General features: G+C 41.7%; 1 protein-coding gene across 1 annotated transcript in view; it reads right to left on the bottom strand.

Moving 5' to 3' along the window:
• Window positions 1–22363, bottom strand: part of LOC148522944 (membrane-spanning 4-domains subfamily A member 6B-like) — a 64335-nt gene that overhangs the window by 27844 nt on the left and 14128 nt on the right. Inside the window, exon 2 of the mRNA XM_088473585.1 lies at window positions 3500–3649. Coding sequence (XP_088329711.1) covers window positions 3500–3637 — 138 coding nt within the window. The 5' untranslated portion in view covers window positions 3638–3649. The remainder of the gene's footprint in view (window positions 1–3499; window positions 3650–22363) is intronic.

Raw genomic sequence — 22363 nt, 5'->3', positions numbered from 1 at the left:
GCCTGCAGGACTACTTCCGATCCTGACTAAGGAGGAAATTGATGAGGAGGGAGTTGACGGTGTGGTTTGCAGGTGCTTGGATACAACAGGACAACAGGATTTAGGTGTCCCTGGACAGCTTACGGTCTTAGCCAAAGTTTCTGAACTTGACAGTAACTTATTATGAACACGCTGCATGTGCCGTATAAGGGTGGATGTTCCTAGGTGGTTAACGTCCCTACCCCTACTTATTCCACCTTTACATATGGTACATATGGCAAGACAGTTGTTGTCCGGATTTGGATAGAAATATTGCCAGACCAAAGAGGTGGAATGTTTGGTCTTCTGCCCAGGCATGACCGTGATGGGCTTTTTCATCCCACGGACAACAACTGTCTCCCCCGGAGCCTGATTTAAACAAACCACATCACCATCAGAATCCTCCTCGCCAACTTCCTCCTCAGCGCCAGCTACACCAGTATCCTCATCCTGTTGTACTTCAACAGTGACATCTTCAATTTGCATATCAGCAAGTGGACTGTGGGTGCTCCTTTCAGCACTTGCAGGGGGTGTGCAAATGGTGGAAAGAGCCACCTCTTCCCGTCCAGTGCTGGGAAGGTCAGGCATCGCAACCACCACCACACTTGGACTCTCCTTGGGGATTTGTGATATCTTCTTAGAAAGCACAGTTCTTCGCTGTGCTTTTGCCAGCTTAACTCTTTTGATTTTTTTTAGTGGGAGGAGGGCGTCCATCGTCATGTGAAGCTGAACCACTAGTCATGAACATACTAGGGATCGACCTTAGCCGTTCCTTGCCACTCCGTGTCGTAAATGGCATATTGGCAAGTTTACGTTTCTCTTCAGATGATTTCAATGTTTTTTTCAAGGTGATTTACCTGAACTTTGTCATTTGGGATTGTATGTGCCCTCTACTATGACATTGGGCATCGGCCTTGGCAGACGACGTTGATGGCATGTTATTGTCTATGTCATGACTAGTGGCAGCAGCTTCAGCACTAGGAGGAAGTGGTCCTTGATCTTTCTCTATTTTATTTTTATCGGAGAAAGTTTGGTCCTCCATTTATGTTATATCGATTTGATATATACGTGCGGCTAAACACAGAAAATATTATTTTTTTTTGGTTAGGACAGGAGAGTACTTTGGGGGTTACAGCACCCTTTAACAGTCAAGCCAGCCGGCCCTTTACTTATGACACAGGCGCACGCTTGGCACTACTTTGTTGATGCACGTGCGGCTACTGCGCATACAATTCACAAACACAGAAAAAATATTTTGTTATTTGGTTTGGAGTGTACTTTGGGGGTTACAGCACCCTTTAACGGTCAAGCCAGCCGGCCCTTTACTTATGACACAAGCGCACGCTTGGCACTACTTTGTTGATGCACGTGCGGCTACTGCGCACACAATTCACAAACACAGAAAAAATATTTTGTTATTTGGTTTGGAGTGTACTTTGGGGGTTACAGCACCCTTTAACGGTCAAGCCAGCCAGCCCTTTACTTATGACACAGGCGCACGCTTGGCACTACTTTGTTGATGCACGTGCGGCTACTGCGCACACAATTCACAAACACAGAAAATATAGATTTTTTTGGTTTGGACTGGAGTGTACTTTGGGGGTTACAGCACCCTTTAACAGTCAAGCCAGTCGGCCCTTTTCTTATGACACAGGCGCACGCTTGGCACTACTTTGTTGATGCACGTGCGGCTACTGCGCACACAATTCACAAACACAGAAAAAATATTATTTTTTTTGCACTTGGGGTAAGCTCCCCAGATGGACTGAGCACCCCCTGGACAACACTACAGCACCCCTTTAGGACTGGGACACTGCACAGGACTTTGAAGTAGTGGACACAGCCCCTATTAACAACAGCAGCACAGCACAACACAGCCAGCCCCTATGGACTTTGAAGTAGTGGACACAGCCCCTATTGACAACAGCAGCACAGCGCAGCACAGCACAACACTACTCTGCACTACACTACACAGCCCAGCCAGCCCTAACTCCCACCCTCCCTCTTCACTGTCCACAGCCGAGTGAGAAAATGGCGCTGACGCGGGTAACTTATATAGGATCCAAAACCCGCGAGACCCGGAAGGCGGGATGATGACGTTTTGCCTCGATTTCAGATCCGAGTCAGGCGGGAAAAGTCGAGCCTGACTCGGATCTGCCTCGGATCGGGGGGGCTCGGGGGGGTTCGGATTTCAGAAATCCGAACCCACTCACCCCTACTTTAAATGCAATACTGTAGTTCTGCCAGCTCTATAATGTACAAGGAAAACCTTCAAACACTTTGCTTTAACACCGGCCAATATCTACTGAAGTCCCAAACTTGGCTCTAAGCATGGCTCGGCATCCTGCTCAGTGATGTGGTCCTCTTCTCATCCAAGCATCCATACTAATCACCAGACCACTATTAACGAACCTGCTGCTTTGTGATGTTTATCTGTGTTCCTTTTGCTCATGTATAAAATAACTTATTTTCCCCTCTTTCAATTTTATTTATGGACCACGGTCAACAGTGAATTAAAGGGCTCTTGATAATCATATCATTACCGGATATGTAATTGCCCTTGGTTTTTAGCTCCCTGGCGTAATCAAAGCTACAGATGTATCCACAAACAGTGCAGCTTCAGTCGCGCCAAACAGACCCTATTGGCGCTCCAGATTCTGTGTGACTCGACCGCGACGATGGTCTCTTTTGCTCAAAATGTGCTCCTTACTGTATTCACACAAATAAAACATAACTAGATTGTACTGATCAATTTAATGTGCAACATTTGTGACTGAGGGGCTGATTTAGCCAATATTGACCAATGTTTTTGTTACTGCGCATGCACTGGAGCCACAGTACGAATGTGCCAGGATGCAGCTGTAGATGCAGCTGCCTGAGAATGGGAATGATTCAAATTTCAGAAGAGGTCCGAAGCCAGCGACTGCGTAGTCGAATGAAGCTTCACTGGCCGCTGCAGCTTGACATTCTGAGCAACCCTAGACTTGCGCAGATGCCCGATGGTCTAGAAGATGGTCGTCATGGTGATTTGATGGTCATCATGGTGATTCAATGCTGCGTCTTTGGACACAGGCAGTGGATTTGAGAAGCCGGCAGTGAGATTCGTTTTAAAAAAGACGCCTCCTGCTGGATTAACATAACATCTCAGATCTGCTGCGGCCGAAGGTGCAGCACCGATCATTGCTTCGTCCATCTCTGAATCAGGCCCTGAGTCTGGATCTGTATACAAAGTACTACGATGCAGCATCCATGTGTTATTTACATATCAAGTTCCATTTTGCTTCATTTGTGCATTTATACATGTTTAAAACCAATTATTGGGCAGTTAAAGTCATACCGCAGCATCTCTAGTGCACACCTCTCGGAGCAGCTCACTCATGCTGGGTGTCTCGCGCCAGTGTAGCTTATTGAGGACAAATACACACGTGTTTACCTTATACAGTACTTGCAAGTACAGCAAAATAGAAATTGTAATACTCACCCCCAGAATTTTTGGTTTACCCTTCAAAAATGTTGCTTGATAGAGAGCTAAATGTGTAAACTCGGGGCTGTTCCTACCCTGTTGGGACGCAGAAGAAGTGTAATATGGGGTCTCCGGCTCATCTTCAGTTGTGGACATCTTGGAAACTTACTAGGAAAGAAAATTGTTAGCATGATGAATGTAAACAACATTATACTGGTTTCTAGACATAATACTGTAAATAATTGTCTAAAAGTAGTACATGATATTGGATGACAGTTTTGTTTGTTTTTACCGTATTTTATCTTTAAATGTAATCTGCATTAAATATTGCATTCATTTACTACCACGCACAATAATACAGTAAGTCACTATCTGGATGTGTTGATGAGTTATAGATATAATAAGAGTTATGGTATAACATACCTTGGTTAACTCTTTTTCTTTGAGGTCCATAGGGTCCACAGGTTCTACCTTAAAGTATGTAGTAGGAGAGATCCAGTGCACTAAACAGCTTACAGCTTTGGAGCTCCCAGAATGCACTGGTCCTCCTCCATATATACCCAGCCCCTAGCCACAGGCATTCAGTTTGTAAACAAGCCTAACTCTTATTTTCTTCTTCAGGGTCCATAGGGTCCACTGGATCTACCTTGGGGACATCCTAAAGCAGTTCCCTTAAGGGTGGGGACACTCCTGCACAGAGAGGAGAATCCACCACCCAAAGGAAGCATCCTGGGAGGCAAAAGTATCATATGCTTAGAATTTGATAAAAGTCTGGATGGAAGACCAAGTGGCTGCCTTGCACAGCTGTTCAGCTGAGGCACCATGTCTAACTGCCCATGATGGTCCCACAGACCGAGTGGATTGTGCTTTCACCTTGTTAGGGACAGGGAGACCAGCTTGTGAGAAATAATCATACGCAGTCAATGAGCCAAAGTTTGTCTGTTTGCTGGCCAGTTTCGCTTGCGAAATCCATATAACACAAAGAGCAAATCTGATTGCCTGATAGAGTTTGTACAATCCATGTAAATACTAAGGGCTCGAACCACATCCAGGGATGCTTCCCCTGTAGACAGGTTTGAAGACTGAAAGGTTGGGACTACAATTTCCTCATTTATATGGAAACGGGAAATCTCCTTCGGAAGGTAACCTGCCTTAGTACGGAGGACCGCTCTTTTTTGATGAAAAATCAAATATGGAGAACGACATGACAGTGCTTTCAAGCCAGACACTCTGTGAGCTGAAGAAATAGTGAGGAGAAAAAGTGTCTTTGCTGTCAGCCATCGCCAGTCCACTGTATCAAAGGGTTCAAAGGGAGGAGATTGCAGTGCCCTGAGAACCAAGGATAAATCCCATAGTGCCACTGGTGGGAGAAATGGAGGTTGAAACCACAGAACCCCCTGTAAGAATGTTCTAACATCTGGCAAAGGGGCAATTTTGCACTGGAACCAAACTGTAAAAGCAGAAACTTGGACTCTCAAGGTAGCCAGGCAAAGACCTAAGTATAATCCAGCCTGAAGAAAAGAAAGTACTCTTGATACCTTGAAAAATCATAGGGTCATATTTTCTGTGAGAATTCCAAAGAAAAACTTAATGCCAAATTCTGTGGCTTCCTTGCCCTCAGCATCATCTGGATCACAGAAGCAGAAAAACCCTTAGCCTTTAAGATGGAAGACTCAAGAACCATGCCGCATAGCCAGCCAAGGTAAATCCTGGTATAGGCAGGGACCCTGCATTAGCAGATCTGGCCATAGAGTTAGTGGAAGTGGACTGTCTATGGATAGACATGTCAGATTGGAGAACCAATGCCTCCTGGGCCAGGCAGGGGCTATTAGTATTATCCTGCCACATTCCTACTTGAACTTTCTGACGAGGATCGAGATTAGAGGAAAAAGGTATGCCAACCTGAAGTCCCACCTCACCACCATAGCTTCCATGAAGGCAGCTGAGTTGTCCCTTGTTCTGGACCCATACCTGGGGACCTTGTGGTTGTGACGTGACACCATGAGGTCAACGTCCGGTAATCCTTACTTGTCCACCAGGATTTGAAAGAGGTCCAGTTTAAGAGCCCATTGAGCCCAAGAGCTCCGGATTGTATGTCCTGGTGCCCTGGTGACTTAGGAAGTCTGCGTCCCAGTTGAGAACACCAGGGATGAATATTGCCAAGATTGCTGGAAGATGGAATTCTGCCCACAGCAGAATTTCTGCCACTTCCTTCATGGCAGCCAGACTTCGTGTGTCTCCTTGATGATTGATGTAGGCCACTGCAGACTGACATTTTTCAGACTGAACCTGGACACGCCTGCCCTATATGAGCTCTCTGTGCACTGTATGAAGCTCCAATATATTTATTGGTAGGTGATTTTCCTGCATTGCCCACCTTCCCTGGAAGGTGTGGTGACCTGTCACTGCTCCCCATCCTCGCAGACTTGCTTCCATGGTGAGAAGTACCCAATCCGGTACCCATAGCGGACAACCCTTGTTTAAATGAGTCATCTCCAGCCACCAGGTGAGGGAGAGCCGGACCTCTGGTGAGATGCGAATCATCTGAGACTTTACAATTGATTACCCAGCTGTGCTCTTGTAAGCAGACAATAGTTATCTGCAGATGACATTGTAACATCTCCTGATATTGTGCTAATATCAAGAGGTCATCCAGATTTGGCAGTATCCTGACTCCCTGCCATCTGAGACCCACTGTCATGACTGCCATTATCTTGGTAAATACCAGAGTGGCTATAGCTAGACCGAAGGGTAGAGCCTGAAATTGGTAATGTTGCTGATTTACCGCCAATCTCAGAAAGCTTTGGTGGGATTGTGCAATCGGAACATGCAGATATGCATTTTAGATGTCCAGGGATACCATGAAATCTCAAGGCTCCATAATCAGTACAATTGACCATAGGGTTTCCATACAGAGTCTGGGCACCTTGATGAATCTGTTGAGAGATTTCAGATTCAGGATAGGGCGATGTGACCTACCGGTATTTGATTTTTGAAACAAAAATAAATTTGAATAATAACCCCTTCCCTGTTGCATCACAGGGATGGGGACTATGACTTCTGGTTTCAGGAGGGCCCAATAAACTCCCAGTAGGCCGAAGCTCTGACCAGGCCCAAAGGCATGGTTGTGTCAACAAACCTCTGAGGGGGATGCCTCAGTAACGTGATGGCATAGCCATGAGAGACCAGCTCTTGAACCCAGGCATCCATAGTTGTCTGATGCCAGGCCTGGGATAACAGTAAGAGTTGGCCTCCAACCCTGATATCCTCTAGGGGGAGGCCCGCCCCATTAGACAATAGGCTTACCATCTGGCCTGGAAGCAGGACATTTGGTTGACCAAGATTTCTTGGCCTGTGGTTTCCTGTAGCAATGACTCTGTCTGGAGGAAGACTGTTTCTTTGCTCCACCCTGTGGGCGAAAGGAACGAGATGATGACTGCCTACATTTAGATGTATCAGTGGATGGCAATTCAGACGATTTCGGTGTTGCCAAAGAAGTCATTATGTATTCCAGCTCTGGTCCAAACAGTACCTACCTCTCAAACGACAAAGATTCCAGAGCCTTCTTGGACCCTGCATCCACCTTCCAGGTCCTTAGCCAAAGGAATCTTTGGGATGCTACTGAGTTTGCCAAGACCCTAGAAGCCAAAATACCTGCATCAATAACTGCTTCCCCCATATACACAGCTGCTTCTCGCATTTGACCAAGAAGAGATTGTTGTTCTCTGGTTGCATCAGGCATAATATCTTCCAGAGACTTTGTCCATTCTTCCACCACTTTGGCTACCCAGGCTACAGCCATACAGTAGCTGGCCTGGTAATAGCACCAGATAATGAAAACATTGTTTTTAAATAATTGACAACCTCTTTCAAAGAGGATGCTGCCGGAATGGGTAACATAGCGCTCCTAATCAATCTTGTGACTTGAGCATCTACCATTGGGGAAACTTCCCATTTGTTACACTCACCAAGTGCAAATGGGTATTGAGAGGTTATATTCCTTGTAGCATGAAAATGCTTACTAGGAGTGCCACATGCATCAGACATGAGATTCGACAGTTGCTCAGACTGAGGGAAATAATCCTTAGCCACTTTCTGATGTCTATAGATGTCTGGAGTCTTAGATGTCAGTGAAACCTTTTCTTCTTCTATACTGAGGACAGCCCTCACCGCTCTCACCAGAGAGGGGACATCCACTGAGTAAGACCCAGAACTCTGCATATTAGAGTCTGCTGATGAGGCCGAGTTAGACGCTTGAGGCAACAAATGACAAGAACCTCTCTTATGCCACCTGCTTTACCGTCACTGGTCTATCTACCTGCAGAGAGGCTAGAGACAGCGCATACTCTTACTAGAGTGAGCAGTAGAAATAACCCAACAGGAATTCATGGGGGGCATACACATAAAAGGATATACATGCTGTAAACACCCCATAGCATGAGGTAATACAGCAGCAGCAGGAGCCCGTGCATCTGCAGCCTTGTCTACTAAGTATGACAAAGCCTGAGGCAATATGGCCACCCAGGGTGGCTCTAGTGCTGGTGTACCTGATGGCCCAGGTGTCTGTTTACACAGTTACTACACAATCCATCTTGTATAACATCCTGCTTCAACAGGGCTACTGCACAGGACTTACATGTCTTCAGCACTGGCAGCTCATCTTTCTCACCTTCAGCTTTAGACATGACAAATGTGTAAATGGTATAAGGTGTACAATGCAATGTGACTTTTTATCAATGAAACTCCCCACACACCTCTTCAGAGGGTTAAGGAGAAACACAGTGATAGATATAACTGACAGTTTGAAAAAACAGGCAGTATACACACAGCAGCTAGCATATAGTCACATACAAATGCATAAATACTAACAATTGCTATTGCAAATGGACTCTGTATCAACTAACCAGCCCCAAGGGGGTTGTGGTAGGATGTAGAGTGCTACATACCAAACCCAAGGAAGAGGCATACAGAGAGACAGACCAAAACCTCTGAGACCAACAGCTACAGCAGTACTGCACACAAATGCTAACTGCAAGCATCTCATTACATTATGTGGTCAGATATAGTGAACCAGATGTGGGAATCCGTACCTGGAAGTTTGAGTCAGGCGGGAGGACCGGCATGGGGAGTACCTATCACCCTATGGCTGTGATTTTGATGGCAGGGTACTCTGACCTCACAGTAGTAAGATGTTGACTAGTGTGCTCTAGTGCATCTTACCATCCAACCCTGGCAACAGATGATATGGCCCCGGCTGCCTTAGTGAGGACACGTAACATGAGTCCTTCACCTGCAGTTGCCGCCGATGCGTCTCTACACCAGAGGCCTGGACTGCTGTGCATGATTTCTGAGGATACCTCACATCTCCGTGACCCAACTGCAGTCCAGACCTCAGCAAAAGCCACTAGCTAAGCGATGCTGAGGCCTGCCGAGAACCTCAGGGCATATAGCGGTATTGGCATTTTGGCATTGGCGGAGGTAGAAGGAGTCATGGTACTGCGTCCTTATCGGTGCTGGTACCGCTAAACTCTGAAGTTTCAAAACTAAGGTACAGTAAATCCTAAAAAAGAAAAAAGCCTTGGACTGTCTAGGCAGTTGTGCTGTATAAAAGGTGCGACTGGTCCTGCCTCGCACCAAATAAGAAAACAATGCCTGTGGCTGGGTATATAGGGAGGAGGACCAGTGCAAGCTGTAAGCTGTTTGGTGCATTGGATTGCTCCAACTACATAACCCAAGGTAGATCCTGTGGACCCTATGGACCCTGAAGAAGAAAAAATGGATGGTTATGCTCTATGCGATTAGATAAAAATTATTTAAAAAAATATTGAATTCACTCTTTGTACTCTTGTATTAAGCTGAAATAATTGCAATCATTATTTTTGTTTTATCTGTAACAGAAACAAACTGCAACCAAGGTTGAGAGTGTTAAGGTGGTTACACACTAGACAATATGTTTCACAATTTGCCCAATTTTGATGCAATGGAACAAATCATGTAAATATGTCCAAATAAAGAGTGTCCACTCAAGATCACAATGGCAATGCGCATCCCCACGGGTCGTACATCACATCTTCAGATTTTGTCTACAGCAGGCAAGTTCTGCCAATCTCATTAACAAGATTAAGGTCATTGGTCAGATCATTTGTCAGTTTATGAAGGATATTGTTTGTCTGTGAGTGCAGGGGAGTTGCAGGGAAATCGTTGATGACATTACATCTTTTGTGTGTCATCTAGTGTGTAGGCACCAATAAAGGCTTTTTACATAGCCAATGGGGAAAGAGAAAAGATATACAATTATGTACAATGATGGTGGAAAAGTAAGGAAATGATGAAAGAGAATTATACAAATTCATACCAATTATAAGCAGGAAGATTCATCTTTCAATGAGCATCTTTTAATGAGTATGAGCATATACAAACTAGAGATGAGCAGTTCAGTTTAGCCAAAAACTGAACACACCCAACCTTGCCATTTCTGAGGAGAACTGAGTCCTGGCTTGGGTTTCGCACCAAGTTTGGTTCCCAAAACAAGGCAAAACATAATTTTCATAATTTGCAATCTCGGCTCTCGTGTGTTTTTGATTGCATACGGTATAAGAGTACCTTTCTCATGAATAGGCGCCAATTCAAACAGGAGAGTGTAAGGAGATGGTGTAGGCTGTAGTTTTGCTCTTTAAAAGACACCATTAGATTACAGAGACATGTATTAGGTAGATAAAGTAGGTGAGAAGTGTGACTGCAAGCATCTTTGTCACTATGTACTGTATGTGTCAGTTTTTGGTCAGACACACTAGCTTGCAACTGCAGTGCACTGTAAACAGAAGAATTCAATTGGGAAACCAGCTGACGTAAGCCCGACAGCCGGCTCCCCGATTGCTTTATCCCAGCGAGGGTTAAATGACAGGCTTCTAAATCTAGATGCCTGTCATTTTTCCAACACCGGACGCCGCGAGCAGACAGTGCAGGGGGGGGTTAGGTTTATGGCACCCGGAGGGGATTTAGGATTAGGCACCCCCCCAGGAGGGTTTGGGTTAGGCTAGGGGAAGGGGGGGTTAGGGTTAGGCACCCCTGGGGGGAGGTTAGGGTTAGGCACCCCCTCGGGGGACTTAGGTTTAGGCAGCGGGGAAGGGGGGGTTAGGTTTAGGCATGGGGGGAGGTTAGGGATAGGCACCCCTAGTAGTGTTAGAGTTAGGGGGGTTAGGTTAGGTTAGTTTGTACTTACCTAAGGATGATCGGGATTTCCAGCGCTGTCGGGCTGCCGCTGTCGGGATCTCTGCATCTGTTGGGCTGCCGCTCCTGGGAATCGAACTGCTGGCCATGCGTCAACCGGTATTTCATACCGAATGTGCAAACAGGATTGTTTGCAGTGCCTTGATTGTTTGTCAGACATAGTAGCACCTGCAATCTAGTGCTGCAAACAGTTTGTTCTGTATGTTAGTTAAAGTGAAGTTGCACAGTTTTTTTTACAAGGACTATCTACACTGCAGTATATATATTGTCGCTTGTGTATGGGGCAGAGAGTTTGAATTCAAGATTATTTGTACACAAACTACTGTGCTGTGTCTAAATGAGCTGTACCCCAAAGAATACATCTTTCCTGTTATAAACAAATAATAATTGCAACAACAAAAGAAACATTTTTGTATCTTTAGTCTTTTAAAATTGAAAAAATATTATTTTTGTATCAAAATTATCTGCAGTCTTTTAGAATTCAATTTAAATTGTATTTTTTCAAAAGTGTGTATTTTGGAAAGGTAACATATATTACTGTACTTACTGGGTGTTGTCATGTCCTTGTTAGTTGTACCCCGGAATGATTTAAGTGGGAAAAAATACTTTTTATTTGGTGTAAAAAAATCTGTAGTCTTTTATAATTTAAGTCATATTTTTACAAGAATGTGTGCCTTGGAGAGGCAGCATTTTTTACTGTACTTACTAGGTGTTGTTGTGTCCCTGTTAGCTGTGCCCCAAAATACTTAATGTGGAAAAAAAAAAAATTTCCGGTGTCAAAAGAAATCTCCAGTTTTTTAATAAAACTGCATGGTAAAGGTAACAGTCCCTCATTTCCCTATTTTACTGAAAACTTACTTGGTGGCATCAAATTTCAACCACAGTAGCTTAACTCCTGTCCTACTATGAAAAATAAAAACAATCAAAGATCAGTCTATAGAAGAACAGGAACAACTCAGTACTAGTGCTGGCAGTCATAGTACTTCTTCAAAATCTACTTTTGAACAATGTCAAGCAGAAGGAAGGTGTAAGAAAGGGCAATAAACAATGTTTGACATTCTTTAAGAAAACATAATCTTCATGAAGGTAAAAGTTACTGCCGAATACATTAAATTTTCAACATGGCATAGACCACACACAATGGCAAGGAAAGGCTCAGACCATGGCCATTCTTTGCAAGTTGTGTTCCTGCTACTGCTCTTTCATGCATACAAATACATATTGTGAAAGTCAGAGCAAACACAGTCAGGTATATTTTGTAAGCTCACATGCAACACCTTCTAACTCATAGTCTAGATGTGTCAGCTCTAAAACAGGCAAATCAGTGCACAAAAAGAATACTAAGATTGAAGAACAAACTATGCATTCACTAACTTCACAGATTTCTGTGGAGAGTCTAAGGGTGTCTACACGTGAAATGTCTGAGTCTCACATTTTTGACACTGTAGTCCTAGAGAAGCCTTATTCCACTATTGCTGAACCATCTGCAAATATGAGAATAATAGTAAAAGTGATGATAATCATGGATTAGAAAAAATTGAGGATGCTACTTTGGAAATGCAACAGGATGATGAGGACAACTGTGTATCTGACACTAATGAATATGTGAATGATGAATGTGTTGGACAAGAAAAAGGAAATATTCAGGAGGATGAAGTTGATTGTGTCAAAGTTAGTGAGCCACCAGTGGCAGCAGTTCTTTACAATGATAAGATGTAGCACATCATCATGCCTAGACAAAAGTAAATCTTAAGTAGTATCTCCACCCTAAAGTCAGTGTTTAGCTGGTCAAAATAAAATAATATGCAAAATAAAACAATATGAGCACTTGAAAAATTTTGTGGCACCTGTAAATGATGTCAATTTGTCAGAAAAACTCAGGGATGTGATAGCAAGGTGACTTACCCCGCTAAGACTCTCCCCAGGATCTGTTATTTCTGATAATGCAAGTAACAGTGCACAGACATTACAACTGGGTTGAACATGTACCATGTTTTGTGTACACAATAAAATCCACAGTTCAGAATTTCTTAAAATATGACATGTTCGTGCAGAACATGCTGACTGTACCCTATAAACTTTCTGGCCACTTTAGGCATTCAGAAACTCCACGAAGAAGATTGCAGATACTACAAGGACAGTTCCATTGCCAAGCCACCAACTGAAGGAAGAGGTAGTAACCAGGTTGAAATCCAACCTTTATATGTTTTAGCAACTGGAAGAGCAGTTACAAGCCATCCAAATGTACACATCCAGATATGACATGTGGAGAAGAATGGAAATGTAGCTTACTCTAGAACAGTGGAGAATACTCCCTGTTTAATGCAAGATACTGAAACCATTTGAAAATGTAACCAATGCAGTGAGTCAGGACCTACTCTTAATGTATGCTAATGGAAAGCAGCTAAAGAAACTGAATGAGTAGATAAATGTATTCCTCTAAGTATGCTGGTCTTGCAGAAAACATTTTTTATTCAGTTTGCCAGGACTCAAGGGTTCACAGATTGTAAAAGATGCAAAGTGCTTCTTGTGAGCAAGTTGTCAGTTCAAGTGGCACTTGACACAATGATGTCTCCTGCTTCAGTTTCTCTTGCAAATACTTCTCCCAGGAAAAAAACTGACCTTTTCTAAGAGAGCCACTGGTAATGATGATGAGTCAACTCAGTGAACTAGGTTAAAACATTATGAAATCTGGTTAAGCTTAAAAGATTTGCCAACATATACAGATGTGAGTTCTCTTGCAAACGTGTGCATGCATCGCACCATGCATTTAGCCCCAGCTGCGCATGCCATGGTATGCCATGCTGTGCTTGCACCCACAACTCCATAGGAGTGCACAACTCATGACATGCATGGCGTGATTTGCTGCACAAGCTCCAAAGATGCAAGAGGACATATCTGTATTGACACCTCTACCATTACTCAATATGATACAGTAAACATCAAAAGATTGGAGGAGGATTACAGTAACAATAATATAATATTAGCACCTCAGACAGTCCTTATGAATGCTTGGAAGGAAAAAATACAATTTGGAGCCGCTTGTACAAACTAGCTAAGATGTGCGTAAGCTGGCCACCATCCAGTGTGTACTTGGAAAGTGAGTTTAGCACAACCGGGAACCGTATGAGTGAACAGCATAGAAGGCTACTTCCAAAAATGTAGAAAAACTGATGTTCATAAAAATTTACTTCACATTCTGTGAGAAAGTCAATTGTCACCAATTAGAACAATTAAAGACTTATGTAATTGTGAGTTCCAATGGGGATGAGCTAATATTTTGTAATGATGTTATTTACAACAGTGATGTGGCAGATTAACAGGATGATGATATCTTCCAACTGTGAGAATGATTAACAACATTGTTAGGTGCCTTAAGCCCATTGGTAGCTTTGTTTAACCAACTCACAAAATATTTTGTTTTGTGGGGGACCAAACAAAGCAAGCACTTCAGCAACAATAGTGGCAGTCCCTGTCACTGAAGTGCTTGGTTTGTTAAACTGTGCATGTCCTATAATATACAACATAAGGGTGGGTGTGAGAGGGCCCAAGGACAATATAGTTGTCTGTATCTTGCAAGACCATACATCACCAGCTTCTCATCCAGACATATACTAGGCTCCATTTCCTGCAGCTTCTCCAGAGATACAGAGTAGTATCATCCTCCCTATCATCCTTGAAGTTTGACAGGCAGCATCTAATTGACTATTATGAGGACAGATAACACTGTACAACAAATTAATACTTTTAATTTGTTTCCTTTCTAAAAATAATCATACATTACTAATTTGAGGTCAATAAAAACTAAAATGATTTCAGAATGTTTTTACTAGCTCTATTTTTTGAGCTACACTACTTGCACTATACTGTATGTACATTAGTAATATAGTCATAGTGAAAAGCTATTTTAAAATAATCTGATATTTTCTTGATAGAAAATAAATAACAGTTGTTTTAATTCAATCACAAATAAGAACACAAAACAAAACAAAACAACATACGAAACAAACATACAGCATACGAAAGTACTATCTAATATAGCGGCCTATTCATGGGGGTGCTTTCTCTTTGCTTGTCTCTTGTACTCCTCTTCTGGGGCATCTCTTGTCACTGTCCTACAGTTGTGATTCACTTACCCTGATATCTTTGTTCCATTGCTGAAATGTCTTGGTGGAATCGCTCACTATGCTTGTCACTCAGTGCACCACGGTTATCTTGTGTGGGTAATCCCATGAATCGCATATATTTGAATAGGGGAGGGGACAAATAACTGATTTGTTTAATTGGGTCATTAGGCCCTGCCCCCTCTGCGCGGAACATAGATTGCTAGCAAGATTCTCTCCATTCTGCTCACTTCACTAGGAATACCCCTACATCGTCATAAATGGGCTATATCTCAGAACTCAGAGCTAACAGAGTTTTAAATGTCATATTCATTCTTTGCATGCTGAAATCAATTAGAAGTAACTATTTTCACATCGGAAACATTTTCATTGTTGTGCAGTGTAATCCAAGTTGCTCATTTTCAGCTTTTCCTCCTTCGGTGGATGTTGAAGTATCAGCTCCAGCTTGTCAACTCTCTTCTAGAGGTTACAGCAGTAGAATACATCTCGTTCTGGACACCCACTTCTCACAGGCATTGATGTTCTAGATTTTGTTTCTTATATTTTGTATCTTGTATCTGTATGATTTGATTAGGCCTGTGATTTACTAGTTGGATTCAATTTGTGTGTAAACTCACATTGGATGCTTGATTTTAATATTTTTTTTCCACACCACTAAATGCTTAGTACTCCACCTCAAATCACTTGTTTTGGCCTGAGGTCTGTGATTTGCTGGTTGTATTTAGTGTGTTTTTAAATTCATATTTGGATGCTTGTTTTTAATAGTTTTTTTCCAGGCAACTGAATACGGAATATTCAACCTCCAATCATTTGTATTGGCCTGGGGCTTGTGATTTACTGTTTTGTGGAGTGTGTTGGTAATATATTATGTATTTTTTGTACTAGGAATTTACATTTAAACTATTAATTCTTGATTAATGAAAACATCCTTTATGGTCATATAGTTTATTAAACTGTCATCCTGTCTACCACTGCTGTGCCACTATGTTTTATAGATGTGCTACTGTATATTCTTTTAAACTGTCATGTGTTTGTGCTACTGCTATGTTTCCTAGTTTAGGCAGCCAGGTCACTGCAGCCTTTGGCTAATATTGGTGAAAACAATATTGTGAGCGGTGGTTAAAATTAACGGGAAATTAATGTTATTGATGTTAACAATACTGAAGGAGCAAAAACAAGTCCAAATTATATGATTTTAGCTATTTTTATTCATTTTAAATAAATTCAGATCCAACACCAAAACATGTGATGGTTGTTTTGCCAAAACCAAAACACAATGATGATTTAGAACCAAGCCACAAAGGTCTGCATACATAGTGTCACAAACCGTTCTGCTGCAGTGCGGGGGGTTCAGGGCTTACCTATCTGAGCACTCTGGCAGGGTCCATCTGGTGGGGGTGCAGGCTGCTGGCGGTTACCGCAGGGTGCGGGCAGGTCCTTGAGAGGCACCGCTGAGTCTCTGTCATTTTGGAGCTACTGTCGCTGGGAGTCTGCACAAACATTGCTGAATGCTGGGTGTTGCCATCTTGGATCTGCTCACATGTCAGGAAAGAGCCAATCTAGTCAGCATGTATCACAGTGGGCTCTGTCAGCCAATGCTGCACAAGCCTTAGGTACTTAAGGGCTTCCTGGGAGTCCTTAGGTTGCCAGTGCAATGTCTTACACAGCTAGTCTGTGTGCTAGTTCTCTGTGCTCCCTTGTCTCGTTTGTATCCAGTGTGCAATATCCAGTTGCAGAAATCATTGTTACCTCCTCTGATTCATTGTGCCTCTGCCAGCTGGTCAGCCATCTCGGTTCTGGTATCCTAACCACTACTGCAACCTTAGTCAGCACCAATACTTCATTCCTGTACCCCAGCATCTCCAGGAGTCATACTCAGAATACCCGATGGGGGTTCGGTTTCCCCCTTTCCCTGGATCTCTGCATCATCCTGCGATTGCTGAAACATTCATGAACAAATACCCCTTATGTCCAGCTTCATTCCAATATCAGGAAACTGCTCGCAAGGACTTCCCTGCACCCAGTCCGGGTCCACTTCCCATTCTAGATGTGACACGTAGATTTTATAGGCATTCAGTAATGATCGATGACTCATATTGCTGAAGAAATTGGTGTGTGCGAAGTTTGTTACTTGCAATATACAGGTTGTGTCTCTCATTCCAAAATGCTTGGGACCAGAAGTAATATATCGGATATTTCCGTATTTTGGAATATTTGCATACCATGAGATATCTTGGGAATGGGACCCAAATCTAAACACAGAATGTTTCTTGCTTCATATACACCTTATACACTTAGCCTGAAGGTAATTTTATACAATATTTTGAATAATTTTGTACTTCAGACAAAGCTTGTGTACATACACAAAATTAATTTATGATTCATATACACCTTATTATACACATGTAGCCAAATTCAATTAGCGGCGAAAATCCATTGTTTGCAAGGAAAAAAGTTTCGCCGATGACGTCATTTTGCCAGTGGAAACTTATCCCCGTATTCAATTTTTGAGACTTTTCGCCAGTGCGAAAATGCAATGCAATGTACCCGTTGGAAAAGTTTCACCTCTGAAAAGCTGGTGTAATAAAGTGCAGAATTGCGGTTTTGGGGTGCAAAGGTGGCCCTTAGGACAGGTCCCCAAAAGGTAAACTGCATAAAACAAATTAAAAAAAGAATGAAAGAACACCCCAAAAATTACTTTGAAAAAGGGGGTGAAAAAATTCAAAGTTGGGGTACAAACTTAAAAACGAGCGAAATAGACTTTGGGGGGTCTGTAAGTATGGGGAGGAGTTTATTTGATTGCAGGTGCTTGCTGAAGGTGCATTTTTTATGCTTTTTAAGACCTCACTTTAGCAATTTTTAACGATGCTTGCACCCATTTTCATGTACCCCAAATTTGCTGGGACTAGTTATTTTTGTCCCAAAAATACTGCAAAGTGCTATTTTTCACCACTTGTGCAAAGATGCAAAATAGCACCAATTGAGAGCATTTAAACACCACAAATACCTCCAGCAGGCCTATTTGGGGGTATCCACAGTGATCCCCCATGTCAGTGCATAATTTTGGGGGTGTTAGGCTGATTTCCCTATATCTGCCAGCACTTTTCACCCGTTTGAGTTTCGCCGGGAGGCGTTTTCACGTCCTTTGGAATTGAATACGGGGGATAAGTGGGGACGCGCAATACTTTTTCGCATGCAAAACCAGCGATGTCAGCCAAAAATCCGGCATGCGAAAAGTATGGGACTTTTCGCTTCTAATTAAATATGCCTCATTGTCTGAAGTTGATGTTATACAATATTTTACATAATTTAGTACATTAAACAACGTTTCGCTCCGAAACAAAGTTTGTGTACATTGAATGATCAAAAAGCAAAGGAGTCATTATCTGAGTCATGCTCAAAAAATTCTGTATTTCGGAATATTTGGTTATGGGAGACTCAACCTGTATATTAAAGATAAACGGTTCGGTTTTGCTGAAAACACACCCAAACAATGGGGTCCAGAGTTAAACTGAGTCCTGGATCATGTCTACCCGTAAGTTCAGATCTAAGAAAAAAGATCTCAGGTTCAGGATTGCATGTTTTTATCAATTTTAAAAAAATTCAAAACAAAAAATTAACCAAAATACTTGAGGGTGGTTTTGCCAAAACCAAAACCATAATATTTGAGAGTGGATTTGCGAAAACCAGTTGCTTGGCCCTAACAAAGACTTTGTTTTATACATTGCTATTGACAGAAGCTGCTTCCAGTGAAGTCAAATAACTGCCAATGGTTTCCATTTTAAACTAAAAAGAAAAACAAAAAAACAAAGGAGCACCCACCATGTATTATACCCATTTATCAGAGACAAATGTAAAATTTACATGTTCTTTGTACAATATCAATAATTGCGTATATGAGTATCTTTGAGGACTGCCCAGTATAGGCACATACATCCAAGGTACTTCCAGCAGAACTATACACATAAATAATCACCACACCGATGCATTATCCTTAGTCAGAATTCTGTTCTAAAACAACTGTCATCTATCCAGGTCAATCAATGGTCACAGGTCTTTTCTCGAATGTCAGACAAAAGGTCCAATGGTTACCATGGAACTCAATGAACACGATGAGGAAGACCCATCCTGCTCTCCTTCCCAAGGAGGGATGGTTGCATTTAGGTATCAGGAGCTTTTATTGATAAGTTGTTGCCCAGACCGAGGCCATTTTTTTAGGGTCATCCTAACTCTTCTTCCATTATGTTTTTTTCTTCTTTATTGTTTGTTGTTGTCTTAGTGTATTGGGCAGGAGAGATTGTCAAATGAGCGGATATTGTGCTGCATAGCTGATACACTCTTCTTCCCATAATGGCATTGGTCCAAGAGTCAGAGACATCACCCTGATATGTGGGTCTTTGATTAGGCATGATATGAAGGAGTAGGCAGATACCATTTTGATATGCACTAGATTTTGGCCAATTATAGCCTGCTTCTAATCTGTCCCTCTTTTTTCTTGCCACCATATGTTTTCATATCTTAAGTTAATTTTATTAATAAATTGATGATCATTTAAATGCCAATTACCTGTTTTGTTCTTTGATTACATTATTATTAAGATTGGTTTTTGTGGATGGCCTGACCAATGTCATATTCTTAATTTGTTTATCTAGTATGTACAGTAGTCCCCCACTATTTGCAGTATGTAATGTTCTAACCCTGTGCTTATATAATTCCCTATTGAGCACAAATTTTACAATTTTAAGCAAATGGTTTAAACAGATGGTGAGAACTTCTATGTCCTTTGCCTCTACACCGCTTAGGAATTTGTGTTCGGATTGCAAATGACTTGGATCTCAGAAGTTTTTTATTGCCTCCTTTTTCTCTGTTTATATAACATGCTGTGTATTCCATATATATGTGTTGTGCACACACATATATTTGTTCTGTTTGAAATGATTGTATCTCTTCCTCCCTTTTTTCTCCCTGCCCCTTCATCTTTACTCTGTACCCATCCCTTCTTTCATGTTTTGAAAATGAATAAAAACTAGAGATGTGCGGGTTCAGTTCTGCTCGGTTACATTCGGATTTGAAAGCCGAATCTTATTGGCTATCGGCTGTCACGTGTTTTGGATAGCTAATAGGATAAATCTGAACTTGCACTAATTTGGCGAAAAGAACCAAGACTTATGCTAATTTGGCAAAAAGAACCAAGTAGAACCAAACCCGCACATCTCTAATAAAAACCAATTTTAAATAGTGATAGGATTGACAGATTGCAGTCATGTTCTAGACAAATGTACAAATATGATCCTTGTATCATAACGGAATTAAGAATTATATAGTTAGAACATATGTTTCAAATTAACATATTTAACCATAAAAGGAAAAATTACATAGTTAAAAAGTGTCATAAAAGCTACAGTAACCACACTTATTCAAACAGAAATCTACGATGGTGACAGTTAAGTAAGAGATTTTCTCTGAATACACACAATTTGCTTGAATATTGTTGTACTCTCAACTTCTTTTTGAGATAATGAGCTGCTAAGCACTGTCATAACCTAGAAGCTGAAACTAATAGGGTCCTAATCAGATATTTATTATAACTAGTCTAATAATCCCCCAAAGCATTTTATCAGAAATAACATTTGAATTTTACTGTATATTGACATATAAAGCACAGTACTTTTTCAAAAGGAAGTGTCTATCATGTCTTACCACAATATAATGTATTATATACTTTGACCATTGCTCAGTTTTATGCAGTACAAAATGTGTACCATTTAGGGGTCAAAGCCAATTTACAAGGAAGTATGTCGCACAGATGGATCTTGTGTTTTTACAATGTTCCTGAGCAAAACAGACACAGCTATGGGCAATGCTGATTCCTACTCAACTCAATCTCCACTGGCAGTTGAAAGGCCATAACTGAGTGTTAATGGGATGGCTGGCATGTAGATTAAGCTAAATGGGAGTTAAGCGGAGTTGTATGTGCACAAAAATACACCTGTACATGACGTTACACCTGTGTTCAGATGGATCACTTGCAGCAGGGATAAGGCAGGTGCAGGTGTACACTAATAATGATGGCAGCTATGATATAAAATATATGGATTGGGGCAATGCAGTCATATACCTGTATAATCTATACGTACAACTCAGCGATTTAGTACCGTGCACGCAATGCAGCTGCAATTACTGACTGAATTGCAGTCTATTTTACTCTACTCAGACTGTAGTTTAATTGTCTGTATCTCTAAAACACTAGCGGTCATTTAATCAGTTACTGATTTAGCAGCATAGCTGTAAAAATATATGGCTCTAACGTCAGAGACATGCTTAGCCTCTTCCAAGTGAAGGAAGCTGAGAATAAAATAACTGCTGCTCCATAAGGAAAAAATATACGTTCTGTCCTTCCCCTAACTTAGCTGTAATTACTGTATGTTAAACATTTGTTTATATCAAACATTAGCTACGGAATCTTGAGACATTCCAGGGCATTTATGTTCATTGTTTTATGTTCTTGACCATATAACTATACTCAGAATACATATGTTTCACAGATTAAATATGGAAATGATAGAATTTTTCAGTAGATATGTGCGGTTTGGTTCTCCAGAACTCCGATTCCACCCGAATTTCCTGAATCCTGACAGAACTGAAGCATGGTTTTAATCTCCTGAAGAGATCTGGATAAATCCGAGTCATGGTTCTGATCTTCCAGCGGTTCCGAATTCGGGTGTTAAATCTGAATTTTGGGTTTTGAAATGCAAAAATGACATGATTTTAGCGGTTTTTAAAAACTTTTTATCTTTTTTTTTTTTTAAATCAAGTTCCAAAGCCAAAACCTAAACACATGAGGGTGGTTTTGCAAAACCTAAACACAAAGATGAATCCAGTTCCAAAACTAAAACATGGGGTCAGAGCACATCTATACTTTCCATAGTATGTGCATGCAGACAAGGGTAGTTTTGAATTATTTACATTGCTTTGTATCATAGATGATAAACAGACAATAAAGGACTGCATAATTTGCAGGGGGGGGGGGAATCTTCCCCTATTCCTGGGCTCCATTATTTTTTTCCCCTCTTACAAATGAGTGTACTCTCATCTTTGTAGGTGTCAGGATTGGGAAGATAAAGGGACTTACAGTTCCTCCCCCCAAACTTTCATTAATTTTCTTAGTTTGTCTTCTTCTTTACAAAACAAACGTTGGAGCACATTCTCACCAATGTCAGGTACCTGGAACTGGCTCCACAGTTAGAAGCTAGTCCCCACAGGTCTTCTGGACTGATGGGGAAACCTATATTTTGGACAGGAACTCCATCTAAGCAGACAACTCATATGTGGATGACAACTCCCACACATCAGCTGCAGTGTATGGGTTAAACACATTTAAATTGTCACAAACCGCTGAGCTGCCAATGCTGTGCAGGGTGAATGCTGGGCAAATGTTCACTGAAGTCTCCTCCTTCTACCTGTTAGGATCTGTGGTTGCAGCATATGGTTTGCAGTTCCAGCCTTAGTTGCTACTGAGGCTCTGCAT

This window comes from Taudactylus pleione, unplaced genomic scaffold (genome assembly GCF_031769625.1).
Source record: "Taudactylus pleione unplaced genomic scaffold, aTauple2 ptg000136l, whole genome shotgun sequence".
NCBI classification, from domain to species: domain Eukaryota; kingdom Metazoa; phylum Chordata; class Amphibia; order Anura; family Myobatrachidae; genus Taudactylus; species Taudactylus pleione.
This window is presented reverse-complemented; position numbering and strand designations above follow the sequence as displayed.